The sequence below is a fragment of the Drosophila kikkawai genome, chromosome 3R, assembly GCF_030179895.1.
Source record: "Drosophila kikkawai strain 14028-0561.14 chromosome 3R, DkikHiC1v2, whole genome shotgun sequence".
Taxonomy (NCBI): Eukaryota; Metazoa; Arthropoda; class Insecta; order Diptera; family Drosophilidae; genus Drosophila; species Drosophila kikkawai.
Genome location: NC_091731.1, coordinates 19480855 through 19496593, shown reverse-complemented (window position 1 = coordinate 19496593; position 15739 = coordinate 19480855). Strand labels below are relative to the sequence as shown.

Here is a 15739-nt window from a genome sequence, read left to right as displayed (position 1 = left end):
AGGGGTGCTCTTGCCAAACTTCTAGGCGCATTCGCATTAATGAAGACAAATAGCACTTGAGCCCTGCCAAATTTAGCGGAAAATTGAAAAAAGCTTCGCAGCCATAGCAGTTGGCAGCCCTTTGTGCCATAGTTTTCTGTATACCTACAAGCATTCTTGGCAGCAGTAAGCCAGTTACCAGTTACCAGCTAGCAGCTCACAGCTCACAGCTCACAGCTACCAGTTACCATTCGCAGTAACGGCCCAAAAGATATTGCAGTGCTATCCACAATTTATTTGTTATTGATACGCTTGCAATGCATTGTGCACACGTACGACAAATTGTGCACTTCGGGTCTCTGTATTGGATGAAATATAAAATATATTTATTGTATTTTTCCCCAAGTCTAAGGGGAACAAGAAAAGGAGTTGTCGCCAGCGTTGGGAAATTTATGCCTGCAGTCAAAGTGTCACTGAAAAATGAAATTGGTAGAAACCCAAATTTTATTTCTTATTAAGTTAGGGTAAAAATATTATACATATTAAGGTATTTATCACTACAAGAACTTGTAAATAATCGAAAGAATTTTAATAAAATATGATTGATTATACAGACAAGTAGGTAAGTTTACATTTCTTGTAAACTTTTACCACTTCGCCAAGGTGATAACGTAGTATTATTTCGGTCTGAAATTATACTATATATAAACCAAAAAACCCAAACTGTTTTTTCTGATTCAAAAGCTATTAAAACTCTTTTAAATTTGGCCAAGAAAAGAACCGCAAAATGTGGAAATGGTCTCATATCTCAGCAATAAATAAAATATTGCAAGGAGGGGATTACTTGCATGAGTTTCGGTAGAGAAACCCGGACGATCCTAGGCTTCCATAAAGTAGTTTTATTTCCGGCTTATTTCGGTCCCGCTTTCCATTAGCTAGAAATTTTTCGAAAAACTCCAAGCTGAGCTGCAACACGAGATGCAGCCTTGGCAGAAATTCACACATAAGTTCGAGGCCTGAATTCTTCAGAGACTTTTCGTGGAGTCCAAGGACAGTGGCAACTATCAAAAACATATACGTATGTATGTATATAATTCCCCATGTTTGCACAAGGCCCAGAAAAATAAAGAAAAACTGGCAAGAAAAATACGGAAATGGAGGGAGAACTTTGCTGCTTAAACATCTGCTTTTTGGCACATGCACATGCGTATGGGGAAAAATTATTTATCAAAGCGCAAATCCTTTCGCATACACACAAATACACTCGCACACACACGGACTCAGGGAAAGGAGAAAGAGACTCGGAGATGGCGACTGGCAGATTCTCCTATGGCAACAATTTTACAGTGAATTGCACTAAATAACTGCCATTAAGCATAAAAGCTGTTCTCGCATGAAGGAGCTGCTGGCAGCATTTAAGCCAAATGCAAGTTTAAGCATCTTGGAGCTGGCGCAAATAAAGTGGACTTACGCAGCGAGGACTTGGACATGGTCGTGGACCGGGATCGGGATATAGATACAGATGCGGATGTGGACCAATACAGAAGCAGAAATGGTGCATAAGAAACAGAGCTCGAAAATGCTTTGAAAAGCTGGCAAAAGCCTGCAGAGAACTGGCTAAAACTTTCGTCAAATGCGTCGCAGTCTTGGCCCTCTTCGTTTTTTTTTTTTAGCAACCCGGTGCTGGCCATGTCCAGTACTCTGTCTATCCACTGTCCAATGTCCTTGCATGTCCTTCTCCCCGACGCCGCAGCCACTAATGTGTGCAATTGTGTGGGGCTTCCTGGTTGCCTTTTTTTTTATTACTAGGTACTTGGGGCAGGCAAGGGTATATACTTTTTGAAGGCATTAAGGATAGATAGGAAGGAATAGCTATGGGGATTTATTGAAAAATCTTAGTAGTTTTTGTTCCTTCGGGCTTTTACAAATTTAAGTAAAAATCCTGATTATTCTTATACAAAAATTATCTGAATTTATTTTAAAATATAATCTTTGGCTTAACGCTATAAAATTTGTTCTTGTTAAATGTATATTATGTGTTCCTAGGGTATATTTTTCGTCGTATAATTTTACTAAGATTTTTTACTTGTTCCTTGTGTTTGTGTTGTGCTCAGACGCCGCTGCTTTTTGCTGCATTGCATTAACACAGATAAAGTTCCTTGATACATAATTTCCATGCATACAGAAGTGTCTCCCAGCACATGTGGCAAATCCCCCGACATCCGGCCGTGCTCCGCCCCCGTTGGCCACTCCATTGCTGCCCCGCCCCCTGCTCACCTCCTGCTCTTTGGCAAACTGTGCCAACTTGCAAATGGCGACAAGATGCTGGCTGGCAAAAGTTTTTTCCTTCTGCTCGGTCCGTTCAAACGGCCAAAAGGAGAAGTACAAACAAAAGTATTACGAGCGTGAGGGCTAAACGTTGCCAAATGTTGAAGCCTTCCTGTAGAACAGCACTCCCTTTTGCCCCCCGCCTTGCCCACAACTGCCGAGCCCCTCGAGCGCCTTAAAATATGCAAATGCATTTGCAAGCGTAAAATAAACAGGCGCAGTCTAAAATTATAATCCCCTTGTTTGTTTTCAGATACACTGAGAAAAAATGTAATAAAAAATACACAAATTAAAAGGAATTAAATGAAAATAATTACATTTGAGCTAGGAAATGCACAAATTACTGCTTAATATTATTTAAGATGCTGTATTTTTACCAATTTATGATATTCCTTTTCGGATTATATAGTTTTATTTTTCTGTGTGAGTCCTAAAGTTTTGGGGGTTTCTGATGTCTTGCATATATCATAAAATAGGTCGTATCTTTCTTTGTTATTTTAAAAGAATTATTTAAGAACATGGTTCTATGTAAGGCTGTGTCGTTTTGGGTAACATAAATTATACGTAAATGGAACACCTTAAAATTCCTCAGACTTTTAGGAATAAATTTATATTACAGGACATTTACTTCTATGGAAATAAATATTTTTCTTAAGGGGGGATATACATGTAAGCGGCCAAAATTTTTTGTGAATTTTTTTTTATAGGAAATAGTCAAGCAATCGTCATAAAACTTTAGATATAGTTAAAAGTAGAATCAGAGATGATAAAAAAAATTAGTTATAAACAATATTTTACAAAATGGCGGATTTATGGAACATAAGCCATAGCGCCTCGAGCTTTGAGTTGCCGTGCTATGGACACGATAGAGCTCGTAATTCCTGTCCAAAATCCGTAAACTAAATTTTTTTGTATTCATTACACCTATATCTTCTATTTGAACCTAAAAAACCTAAAAGAAATCAAGACAAAAAAAATTAAATTTTGATTTAAAGGAAAAAATGTCATTTTCAGGTAATCAGTTTTCACTTCCCACCCTCTTAAAAAATAGTAATACTCAGTTTTATAACAACCATGTAGGTTCAAATAGAAGATAATTTCATGCTGATCATAATAAAATTTGACTCACTCCGATATGTTACGTAGTTTTTTGTGAATCGTGTCCATAGCATAGGTAGAAATGCAAAAATTAGAAGCTGAGAAAAAGACGTATTAAGTTTTTTATGCGCCCATGTTAACACTTGTATACCTTGCGTGCATACTTGATTTGAGGCACTTAAAGTTGGAATTCGATATTGAAACTTACACAGTATATTCTTTAAGTAATAAACTATTTTTTAAACAAAAAAAAAAATTTGCCCAAAAAATTTTGGTTTACATGTATATCCCCCCTTAAGGCTAAACCATATGTTTTTCTCGATTTATTTACAACAGATTACCAACGTTGAGACCCAGTACATACGCACCGTAGATAATCTGATTGTCTCGCGTATTGCGCTGAAGTTGCAGCTGCAAGGAGTGCACTTCTCCAGCGTGAATCCGGCCATCTACAACAGCATTTACGGCATGAACTCGGTGTACGGGCACGGGGGACCAGTTTATGCCCCAAATCCGAATCCGGGCGGATTACTTCTGCGCTGCTCGGCACAAATCGGGGATCTGTACCAGGAGTACAAGGAAATCGAGCTGGGCACACCGCAAAAGGATCCGATACCGGCACGTGGTGAGTGAGCAATGGCAGTTGCCTCCGATCCACATCCAACTGACTTCCGTTTCCGGTTCTTTCTTTTCGCCACTCCGCGTGCAGTTACCCTCTCCTCCGAATCGAGCCTGAAGAACTTTTTCAGCTCGTATTTCTCGACCTCATCGGCATCGCCGGCTACGCGACTCTGGTCCGGCGTCTATGTGGCGCCCCTAATGCTGGCCCTGCTGGCGGGCTTATTCCAGCTAATTGCGGTGGCATCCGAGACCGAGACCGATACCGAGACGGACAGCGAAGGCGGCAAGGAGCCCAGCCAAGGAGCCTCGCGGACACATTCCAGGGAGCAGCCATCTCCTCCTCTGTCCAGCTGCAGCGCCTTCAAGGCGTCAAGACAGCCACTGGCCTGGCCAGAATCGAGGACAGAGACCCTGGCCTAGGCGATGTGTTACCAGTTACCAGTTAGTTAAAGCCCTAAGTAATTTGAAATGTATCCGGGGAGGTTGCCAGTCCCGAGGAACTGATGTGTTTTCAAGTGATGAATGCCAAATGGAAAATTTGAATGGTATATAATTCAGATACTATAGTCTGGCATCTATACCTTGATACTGCATCACTTGAACAGTGCTGGGAAACCCCTTAGTTCTGTCTAGTTCAAGGATCTTCTTTTGATGACTGCTTTTCATGTTAATTTCCCTTTGTTTCCCAAAAAACCACACTCTGAGATGTGGTGTATACTAGCGAGCTAAAAAGGAAAGAAAAATAAAACAAAACCAAAAATTAAAACAAATTAAAGTTAAGCAAAAAAAAAAAAAAAAACATTTATAAACTAGCATAGTTGTAACGAAGAAAACATAAGTAAAACATGAAGTTGAGCAGCAGAGCAGCGAAAGAGTTTAAGACCTATAAAACAGGACATACACAATTCAAATATAAATGTTTACACAAAACAAGAATCCAAAAAGGTTAAGAAACACGAGAATATGCTAAGTACATCAAATTACTGATTCTACTTTAAATGTGCAAAATAACAGAAAGTTAAGCAGTGAAGACAAAACAAAAACGTGAGCGAAGCCAAAACCAAAATAAACCCAGAAATCAAGTGTTCGAAGGAGACGGAAAATGTGTGTAAAATATATTTAAAGTAAAATATTAAATTAATTTAATTTAAAGTAAATAAATCAAAGCCTTGTATGGGCGTATTGTAAATGGTGGTGAAATTAAATAAAAAATGTGTGTTAATTTTAAATCGCGGCATTTATATTTTGACGAAGTTTATTTGCAGGGCTAAAGGTAAAATATGTTACTTTTAACATTAAAAATGCTTTTAAAAATGCTATAAATATTTCTAACATTTTCCTAATTTTTCCTTTGAGCTTTCTTTTTATATTTAGCCTGGCCACTGACCCATTGAATTTTCCAATTCAACAAATTTTCACTGTTGATTTTTGGCGTTAAGAAATTTTACTCAACATTTTCGCAACAAAGGAGAGCTAGTCGTTTTTTTTTCTTTTTTCTTTTGGAAAAACCCCCCTTTCTGGTTATTGTCTGCATTTAGTTTGCCTGCCAAAGTGTGAAAAAACTTGCCGTTACGCAGCGGAAGATCTGAAAGAAATATAATAGAAGGAATCTAGTACAATGCAATGCATGCACCCCTTCCGCTTTTTCTTCGCTCTTCCTTCGTTTTTTGCCGTTTCCGTTCTGCATGCGCATTTTGTATTATATTTTGTGCTTCCCTTCCTACTTTCCCAACCCCCTTTGGGCGCTTTTCCGAAATTATTGAAGCGCGCTTTGTTATTTCTTTTCAATTGCGGCCGAGAGAAGTCGTTTCTTTCGCATTTCCAAGGGGCATTCACCTCCCTCTGCCTGCTATTGCAAATAATTGTATCTATTCGCATGTCCATAAGGATTCTCTATAGTAGTTTTTACCTTTTCTTCAAATTGAAAACGTACATCGTACATTGTTGGTGGAGCTGCATGGCGGGTCAAACATTTAAATTGTGCGTGATTTTGCATAGAAAATATTTCCGCAAATAAATTCAAATAAATGGAATACCGAAAAAATACATTCGCATTCCGCAATCGTTTGCCCAGCGTCTGGAAAGTTCTGTTTTGTGTATTTAAATTAAATTGATAACAAACAAGCTCCAAAATAATGGGCAACCGCTTTTGATTTCATAGCAACTGAGTGAATCAAAATACAAAACTTGAGCTATGCGGTTTTGTGTTGGTTGCAAATGCGGAGAATCTCTGACTTCGACGGGAATCATCCACAAAGCAAACAAATTTGTGTAGTTTTTTCTCTCTAAATCTTTGTGATTTTTCACAAACAATATATAAATATTCAGGTAGAATATTGTTTGGCAAAGCTTTTAGGGAAGTTAAGGGCTGCTTGATGGCTTGAAATTTCCCAAAAAGAAAAGCAGTTTCAATTGATAATTTAATAATGAAATAAATTTATGAAGAGAATGTTCCCCCATTAATTTTTAAGACTTTTTTATACTGCAATTGAGCACCAAAGTCGTTACCATTAATTGTAAACCGCGGATCTGTCAATTAGAACACAGGATTACTCACCTCAACAAGATCCTTCAATTATTCGCTTAGCATTTCCCACGCATGTTGCTGGAAACAAGAACCCCAACATCTACATCCACATCCACATCCGCACTGATTTCAAATGGTGGCTTTGGACGGGGCCAATTAGGTACTTTATTTCTTTGGCAGGACACGGACACGGCCCAGTATTTTTGTTGCCGAAATGGAACAGGAACAGTAGCGAAAATGCAGCGAAATGATGCAGTGTCTGGTAATTGAAGTCAACTAATTTGCATTGCAGATGGCAGCGACATGGAAAAGGCATGCACATGTCCTGTGTTCTCTGTCCTGCGTCCAGCGTCCTGCGTTCGATGTTTGGTGTTCAGTGTACGCTGTTCGCAGCTCGGATATTGGACCGCTGCTTATTTACGTGCAATTAGACGGCGGAGAGTACGTGTCCTGCAAAAAAAACACGGAACGGGCACCGAGCAGAGCACGAAATTGAGTTTGACAGACCGCAGAGCACAATTAAAATCAATTAGCTGCGCGCATCGAATTACAAATTGATTTATTTATGATGTTTCCATACCCGCCGCAATCGCCGCTCTGGTTGGTGGTCATACTGATTGTTATACTGCCGGTGGTGGTGGTAGCCCGTCTCTGTTTGCTTTTCTCACGATATCTCGGGGGATCCCGGGCAATCCTCCTGACCTGCGTGTCGCAGGATGTCAAGTGTGCATTTCAAATGGCCAACTAACGCCGTCCTCGTGTCATCGCGTCACCGCTTCACCGTCAGCCGGGAAGCCAAGTTCCCGCATGAGTCCCTAGCTCCTGCAGTCCTTTCAAACCCGGCAAGCAGCGTAAATTGATTCCATTGATTCCCGCTCAAATTTATAGTTAGCGCCCCAGGGAGCTGGCACTTGACATTCGCCTCAATATCCTTGCAAAGCAGAGCATGCATTTTATCCAGGGATAAATGCCAGTCAGTTGCAATAGAAATGTTAAATTGAAAATGATTTACTCAAAGGGTTTCATTTAGTACTGATGCTGTTAATTAAGAGGTTATTCTTTTGAGTTAGCTACCAGATATTTCTCTGCAAAAGAGGTACTATATTCCACGTCTGTTCGACATTTCATCCAATGTTTGTCCTCTTGAAAACCGTTTAATTTCCATGGCCAGAGCGACGAGCTGCCGAGGCGTGATTAACGAAAATGTGCGTTAATTGTGCATGAATGCACTGATTAATAGAGCAAGGACTCGGACTCGGACTCGGACTCGAACCCGCCATCGGAATCGGAATCCGAATCAGAATCGAACCGCATTAAAGCTGCCGCCGAGCAAATTTGCAATCACTTAAAGCAAAACGCAAATGAGGCAGGACGAGTGCACAATAAATAATGACAATGCACCGACGATAAGCGATGTGGTCCAGTCTTTTGAATTTTATCCTGGGGGCTCTGGGGAGATTTGACACGCCTCGAACTCATTTAAATTGACAGAGAAACAGAGATACAGAGAGGGAGAGGGAGAGGGAGAGCGAGAGAGCTTGGCCTGTTGGCCCTGTTTTTATCACAAATATTCTTCATTTGAGTAAAGTGCACAATGCAAATAAATAAATGCGAAGCCCAACTCCCACATCTGTCTCCTCCAGCGGCAGATGTGGCACTTTTCGCATAACTGCAAATGGGGAAAATGCGGGACCTCAATGCCAGATGGACGGTTTCATGTGCCATTGTTTGCTCCACGACAGTTGCGACTGGACACTGGCCATTGGCCACTGGACAATTTACAATGGACAGGGGACATGAAGACTTATTAAGAAAAGTGTTGCTGCCTCATGAATAAACAGTGCAATGAGATGTGATGCCTTCGCACGGACTGAAAGCCAGTTGTCAGTTGGCAATTCCTTGAGTGTCGCTCACAGGGCCTTCCGTAGGGAGGTGAAAGGAAACGGAAACGGAGAGGAGTGGCCAGCCAAGGGTCCTGCGGAAGTGCAGCAGCTGAGAAAATGAAGAAGAGAGACGTCAATCTCTCAAGAATCTCAGAATCGGACACATTCCTCAAACATTTTCCATTCTTAGCAGGTACATAAGTATCTCGTAAAGAGTATTTTTGATAAAAATATAAAATACTTGGCCTAAAGATAACGTAATCATGTTACTCCCAACAAACTTGTGACAATTTCTTGGAGCGCCCTGAACAGCGTCTAACTAGATTTCAGGCCTCGGAAAAAAAGGGTTCATTAAATTAACATTTAACATTTTAGATTCCCCAGGAACCTGGAGCTGGTGCTGTCGCTGTCGCTGGAAACTTTTGCCGGACCTGCCTCGTTTATGCAAAGCGTCCTCGCCTTATTGAATTTGCACTAAGCAACTTTTGTCGTCCCCGGACAAGTGCTCCAAATGAGTGCAGAAAAGTTTGACTAACGTCCAGAACTTGGCAGCGCGACTGGCGGTGGTCAATGATCTGTGAGCACACACGAAACAGAATGGGATTCGGAGTAGAATCGGTCATTATGTACATATATATAAATATATATGTATATCTGGTATGTGCTCTGTGCGGGGAGGATACTTGGACACGCGCACGCCTTCGTGTAATAAACTTCAAAAAATAATTTCGGCAACGTCTACGACAACTAAAACTTGACACTTTGCAAAGAAAGTTTCTGTGGCCGGAGTGTTGTGTCCCCAGAAGAGGGGGCCGGCAGAAGGAAGTTGGGAAGCCTCAAGTGTGGCGTGGGCAGTGACAGCTTAATTTAATTTGCGCACAAATTTCCAAACTTGTGAGTTATCGAAATTTTCACATAGTTGTTGCTGTCGACCCGGCCATAATGAATTATGCAGCAGGAGATGCACTCAAGGAAAAATTGGGAATACTTTAATGGGTACAAAATATGTATTTTATAGATCCTTGAAGACTATTAAATTTTCTAGAATTAGTTTCAAGGGTTTTTAGTGTATCTCAAACCATATATAAAAAGAATCCAATAATATACTTAAATTTAAAAGGGTTTAAAATGTGGTAAATCCAAAATGACGAGAAGTAATGTATTACTAATGTTTTTCAAAGGTTGATTATATTAATTTGAAGTAAGAACTAATATTTTAAACAATTTCCTTGACCTTAGCTCTGTTTTTACTGGCAGTGCAGTCGGACATAAGTGTTTCAAAGTTTCCAAATAATTAAATTACGGAGACAACATCCAAAAAATCCAAAATTTGACTGCTTCAAAATCCAATTACTGGCGACAGTAGTCTCGCATGCCAATGCCAATCATCATAAAGCAATCCGGGGAGCGTTTTCAAGTCCCACGCCCATCAAATCGGATCGAATTAAGCCGTAAGGAGACGGATACGAGTTCACGAGTCGCCAGACAACAAGAAAACTTTTAATCCATATTAAATGAACTTTTGTGCACAATTTTCATCAAATTTATTTTGTATTTATTTACACTTTTGTTTGGTTTTTCATTCGCCGTCGCCGCTGCCACCCGCACAGACATACACACACTGTGTGTAAGAACAACGAGGACGAGAAACTTTTGTCATAAAATTTGTTTTTATGTGCCCTGCACGCCGGGAAGGACTTCTTTATATGCCAACTAAACCAGAACTGGCAAATGCCTCACGTTCTTCATTATTTTCATCGAATAGCTCCGAAATTGTTTAGCTTTTTTATTAGTTTGAGCTGTTCTCGCTGCTCCCGGGGGTGGGGGTGGCGAATTAAGGGATTGTTTTTCCATTTCCGCAAGAGCTTGAAATTTAATAACTTGTTTCGCTTTGACTACGCTCTATGCTCTCTGCAAAACTATTTGGGCACTAATTTAATTTTAATGATTTTTGTGCCTGGCAAAAAACCCCCCGCAAAACAAACAAATTACGGCGCACAACAAGTTTGGAACAAACTTTTGCTTAATAGGGTAAATGGAAAAGCGAACGCAGTCGTAAAAATGCAAAACATCAAAGTCGTTGAACTTGCCCCGAAATGCCCAACAAGTTGCCGCCCGTTAAAGTTGCCTTTGCCGTTGCAGTTGCAACTGCCATTTCTGTTGCTGTTGCCTTTGATGCTCGTTGCAGTTGCCAAAGTCTAAGTTAAAGTTAATTGTATGAAACTTAAGTGGACACTTAACGCAATTTCCGGCTGAGGAAAGTAAGGCAGAAAGAAACAAACAACTTTTCGTTCCGAGATTTTGTTGCAAACTTTTGTTCAGCAGCCTTGAAGAATGCAACATTTACCCATATTGCACATACGCAGTGAGGTGCATATACAGTTAAGGTCAGCGTAATAGTCTTAAATTGATTTATTAATAGCTAAGTTTTTGTTAAGTAATAACATATGCATTACTATAATAATAAGAGTTTTTAATATCTTAAAACAGTTCAAAACTTGCAACTAGTTTATTCTAAAATCTCCTCCTCACCTGTATTATAAACCTATATATGTGTACATGTTTGTCTTCTGGTCACTTTGGGCGCTATAAATTTGCATCTCGTGCAGAAACATTTTGCACTTGAAGCGTTAAATAAAATAAATAGCCTTAGCCATTCCGAATGCTTAAATGCTTGGGGTCCTGCATGGGAGAGACTCTGTAATATGCAACACCGACAATGCCCGAAACATACTATATCCCTGCCAACCATTTGGCGATTCTCGAATCGCCGGTCGCCAGAAAGAGCCTTCTGGGAGTCGCTTTGGCGATTGCTGGAGGACTTATTTACGAAAATCGCCAAGAAGAGTCTTACGCGAGTCGCGGTGGCGATCATTGGTGAAATAATTTTCGGGAATCCCGAAGAAGAGTCTTCTGGGAATCGCGGTGGCGATTGCTGGAGGACTTACTTACGAAAATCCCCAAGAAGAGTCTTCTGAGAGTCGCGGTGGCGATTATTTGGCGACTCTTAAAGCAGCGTTAAAAACTAGGAAATGAAGGAATCAGGGATTAAAGTACCGTACATAGATGCAAAGCAGAGAATGCGTCCAAAAGCAAAAGAGTTTTACAAAAACAAATTGCATTACATTTGAGTGAGAATAGGAGTGCCAACCGAACGTCTTTCAATATTTCTATGTTCATTTAGTTTGACTTCGTTCTTTTGTCTTTGCGGTCGATCTGTATTTTAATTCTTCGGTAAACGATTTTTGTTTTATTAATTTGTTTTTGTTTTATATTATTTTCAACTAAAATGAGTTCATCATCGAGGCAATTGAATATCGTAGTAATCGCGAAGCAAAGCGATCCCAAAAACGTTTTAAATTTAATGAAACTTCCGAAACAGGACAACAAGAAACATGTGAAACAAGTGAAATAAGTGAAAGAAGTGAAACAAATATTAAAACTTTTGTTATTAGTTGTGCAGAAAATTATAGCGTTGAAAGCTATGATTCATTGGCACCCTTACTATCTGACGAAGAGACGATGGAATAAGTGGTATGGATTAACTTTATCTTTCTTTTTTATTTATCTAAGAGTACCAAACTAAATATATATATTTTTGTTTCAGAAAAACAAACTGCAACAAATATGTGGGAGCGATGTGCCAACATTTGTACGGAACTCATTAAAGCTATACTAAGGTATTATTGAAAATAGTATAATAAATAAATACAAATAATTTAATTTTAATTCTCTTTTGTATAGGTGTTGGTTTACGAAAGTTCCCGAATTCTTACGAACAAGATATGAACAAAATTTATCAGCAACCCCTGGTTGGAAACAAAATAAATATGTTAAATTTAAGATGATGTAAATGTAATAAAGAAAATTATGAAGTTATATAAATAAAAAAAAATAAATTAATTTAAAAAACTCTTATACTCTCTTAAGGCGACACTTCCGCGACTCTTCCACAAGACTCTTCCGCGACTCTTCCACAAGACTCTTCCGCGACTCTTTCACAAGACTCTTCCGCGACTCTTTCACAAGACTCTTCCGCGACTCTTTCACAAGACTCTTCCGCGACTCTTCCAGAAGACTCTTCCGCGAGTCTTCCAAAAGACTCCTCTGGGACTCCTTCAGAAGAGCCCCCCGCGACTCCCTTAGAAGAGTCGCATTCGTAGGTACACTTTCTCCCAACAGAAGATCGGAAAGCGATCAGAATGCGATGTCGCGGGCGATCAAATTAATCTTCTAGAAGAGTCGCAGGCGACTCTTCCGCGATTGAAATGGTTGGCTGGGATACCATATATATAGTAATGTGTGTGTGTATAGACAAACACATGTTACAAGCAGCTGCAGTGGCCAGTTGTTTATGGCTGCGGCTTTCGGGATGAGGGGACAGGAAACCGGAGGCGGGAGAGGAGGTGGCAGGCTCTGCTGGAGGTCAGAGGTCCATTGACAAGGTTTGTTTGGCCTGCGTTGCCTTTTGTTTTATGGCCTATGTGCCTGCCGGCAATAAATTTATAGAATATTTAATATGCATATTTGCAAATAAATGATTTATGCCTGCGAGGTGTGCATGAGCTTTTGTGTGTGTGTGTGCGAGTTGGCTTAAGTGCGTCTACATATGTTCGCTCGCCTGCCCACATTCTGGCTCCTTGCTGCCCGCTTCAGTTTCAATTTAGTTGCAAATTTTGTGATTACACTCTGATAAAATAGTCAGAAAACGAATGTTCATGAGCGTGTGTACATTGATAGAATCAAATGAAAGACAGAAATTGGGTTAAAATGGAAAATAAAATTGACATTTGAGAGTTAGGTTTCTTTAAAAAGTTACTGGTATTAATGGGGATTATATCATTTGTTTAGGTCTATGAATAAAAGAAACTTGTTTACTTACTAGTTATAATTCCCTCGCCGTCTTGATCGTTGGGCACTCGTTTCGAGCTAAATTTTTCGTCTCAATGGTAGTTGTCCAGGATACTCTTGACCCACTTGCTCCTTCAGGCCACATTAACTGACTTTCTATGGCAATTGGCAAGTCTACGTGTACTTCACTTGCCCTTTGTTTATCTATGCTATTGTTTGACCAAATTGTGTGTTAAACGTAACACATTTTTATTTTTTGGTGTACGCACCGAAGGAATTTATGAACCAGAATCGTCAGCCATCAGCCACATGTTGCTGGGACATCCGCGAATCCTGGATCCAATTGCAACTCCCTACACTCTCCCATCTACCGAGCATGCACAAGTAGATGCACAAGCAAGTTGTACAAAGTTTACACAAAGTAATTTGTATGCACTGCAATTGAAATTCTTTTGTAGAGCGAAATGAATTCTTTTTGTTTGCGTTTTGGCCCTGACTCTGAGCGAGAGAGACAGGACCAAGGACTCAGGGACTGGGTCTGGGACTGGGACTGAGCCGAGGAATCGCGCTGCACAAAAACCTCGGCAAACTAGTTGAAAAATTTGCTTTTGAGCAGAACTTCAAACTAATGAAGTGGAAGTCGACTAGCCAACTGCGTCTGTGCCTTCCATCCCGACGTCCGACTGCTGGCTGCTTGCTGCTAGCTCCAGAAACGAAAGCGAATACAAATTAAATAAAATAGGAATTCTGTTTTTGCCCTTTTTGCTAATTTGCATGCAAATTTTTTTGGCCAAGCCAGAGTTTGTATCTCTTCCACACGGAGAATGCATCTCTGTTTGATTTGCCTTCGACACCGCTCCGGCCAGTCCTGAGTCCCGAATGCAGGAATTTGATTTCACAAAGGGGAAAATCAATTGTTCTGGGACTGCACGTACTCGTTTTTCTCCAATTGACTCACTTAGTTGCCTTAATCTGGTTCAATAAGTCTCTGGCCGGTTCAACTTCAATTTGTATAATTAAAATGCAAATTGCCATATAGTCGTATTAGAGCAGGAGGCCAGGGCTCGGCAATTTTTGAGGGCCTGTGTGTCGCAAATTAAATTTATGAAAGTCATCGTTGAGAGGTCTTCAGTCCTGTGGCCACAGCTCATTAAAGTCCTGAGTGTTCCTGGCGCTCTGACAATGTTTTCGTCGCCTTTGACATTTGTTTCTACAGCACAGTGGGCTAAACGGGGGATTTTGTTAGGGAATTTAAAACCATGAAGTTTGCCTTAGCTGGCTGTATTTAAAATTCGTATAAAAATATTATTTCTATCAGTTAAGCTATATTCTGAAAACCTTTCGAAACCAAGAAGCGCTTTAATGTTTCACCAAAAACAAAAGTTCTTGACAATCTTCATGTTAATGACATATTTTACTTATCAGCCAAAACCTCGTCGAGTTTCCACTGTCCACCTTTCGCCGCTACTCTGTTCGTCGCGTGTTTTTATTTAATTTAGCATAATATGCTCGGCTTCATGTTTGGTTAGCTGCTCCTCGGGCGGTTTATGCTCCAGCCACGCCCGTTTTTCCTTTGCCTTGCCTGTGCCCTTACCCATTTCCCGTTTTCCATTTTCCCCGGCGGCCAACGCGATGTACACTTCGCTAATTTTTGGCGTGGCTCAGCCGAAAGCTTTTAACATAATTAGTTTCAACTTTCTGACCACGTTTCGTTTTTGTCCGTTGGCCTGGTTAGTGTTGCGTTGCACACTCAATTGTTGTGATATGTTTGCCCAGCCAGCTGCGGTGATTAAACAGCAGCAATTTCCATAAACCAGCAACAGTTTCAATTAAAGCGAGAGCGGAAGTGGCCGTGGAAGTGAAAAGTGGAAAGTTCGCTCACAGAATTCCCAAACAGGCGAAGGGATAATCATCAAATAACACATTAGTTATCGGGGGCAAGCGCAAACTTTTGCTTTTTGTCGGCCCTACTATATGGCTTCGATCGGAATTACCCCGATTTGGATTCAGGCGTGCTGTTTTTAATGTCGGCAAGCCTCGTAAATTCGGCATATAAATTAAATAGCAAACAAATATCAAAGGGTTAATATCAGTGTTTGCAAGGGTCACTGAGGCACTTGAAGAAATTAATGGTTAGCTTTACATAATAAACTAGACAATTTCTTTTTCAGATTTGTAATTATAATATTAACAATTAAAATTATATATTGATACTTGCAAATGATTGTCCGAATTTTATTATTATTATAAAATTATTTAAAGCCCTTGCAAGTTTTTGAAATTTGTATTATAACAATACCTTTCTCCTAGTGCAGTGATAGCGAAGTTAGGGCCTGTGTGTGCGTGGCCCGGGGTCTTTATCGGTTTTCAATCCTTTCCTCGGGTCCGGGGCACATAAAGATTTTATTAGTTGGCACGTGTTAACACGACCGGGTGCCCATAGATCCTCGAA

The 15739-nt window shown here is 40.2% G+C and overlaps 1 protein-coding gene and 2 long non-coding RNA genes across 5 annotated transcripts in view; 2 read left to right on the top strand and 1 right to left on the bottom strand.

The window, feature by feature from the left end:
* The window catches only part of beat-IIa (beaten path IIa), a 50093-nt gene extending 45123 nt beyond the window's left edge, over window positions 1-4970 (top strand). The window contains exons 6-7 of the mRNA XM_017168189.3: window positions 3742-4030; window positions 4115-4970. Coding sequence (XP_017023678.1) covers window positions 3742-4030; window positions 4115-4446 — 621 coding nt within the window. The 3' untranslated portion in view covers window positions 4447-4970. The remainder of the gene's footprint in view (window positions 1-3741; window positions 4031-4114) is intronic.
* Window positions 348-14476, bottom strand: LOC138928900 (uncharacterized). Of its 3 annotated transcripts, XR_011445317.1 has the most exons (4): window positions 14246-14476; window positions 13557-13722; window positions 13319-13496; window positions 4616-4751 (listed from the first exon to the last, which is right to left on the bottom strand). It is a non-coding gene; the product is annotated as an uncharacterized lncRNA (long non-coding RNA). The 3 variants fall into 3 exon arrangements; XR_011445316.1 differs by lacking the exon at window positions 4616-4751 and adding an exon at window positions 348-452 and having other exon boundaries at window positions 13557-14476; XR_011445315.1 differs by having other exon boundaries at window positions 13557-14476.
* On the top strand, window positions 11833-12289 carry LOC138928875 (uncharacterized). The gene is made up of 3 exons (XR_011445279.1): window positions 11833-11970; window positions 12044-12116; window positions 12181-12289. It is a non-coding gene; the product is annotated as an uncharacterized lncRNA (long non-coding RNA).
* Window positions 14477-15739: the final 1263 nt, after the last annotated feature.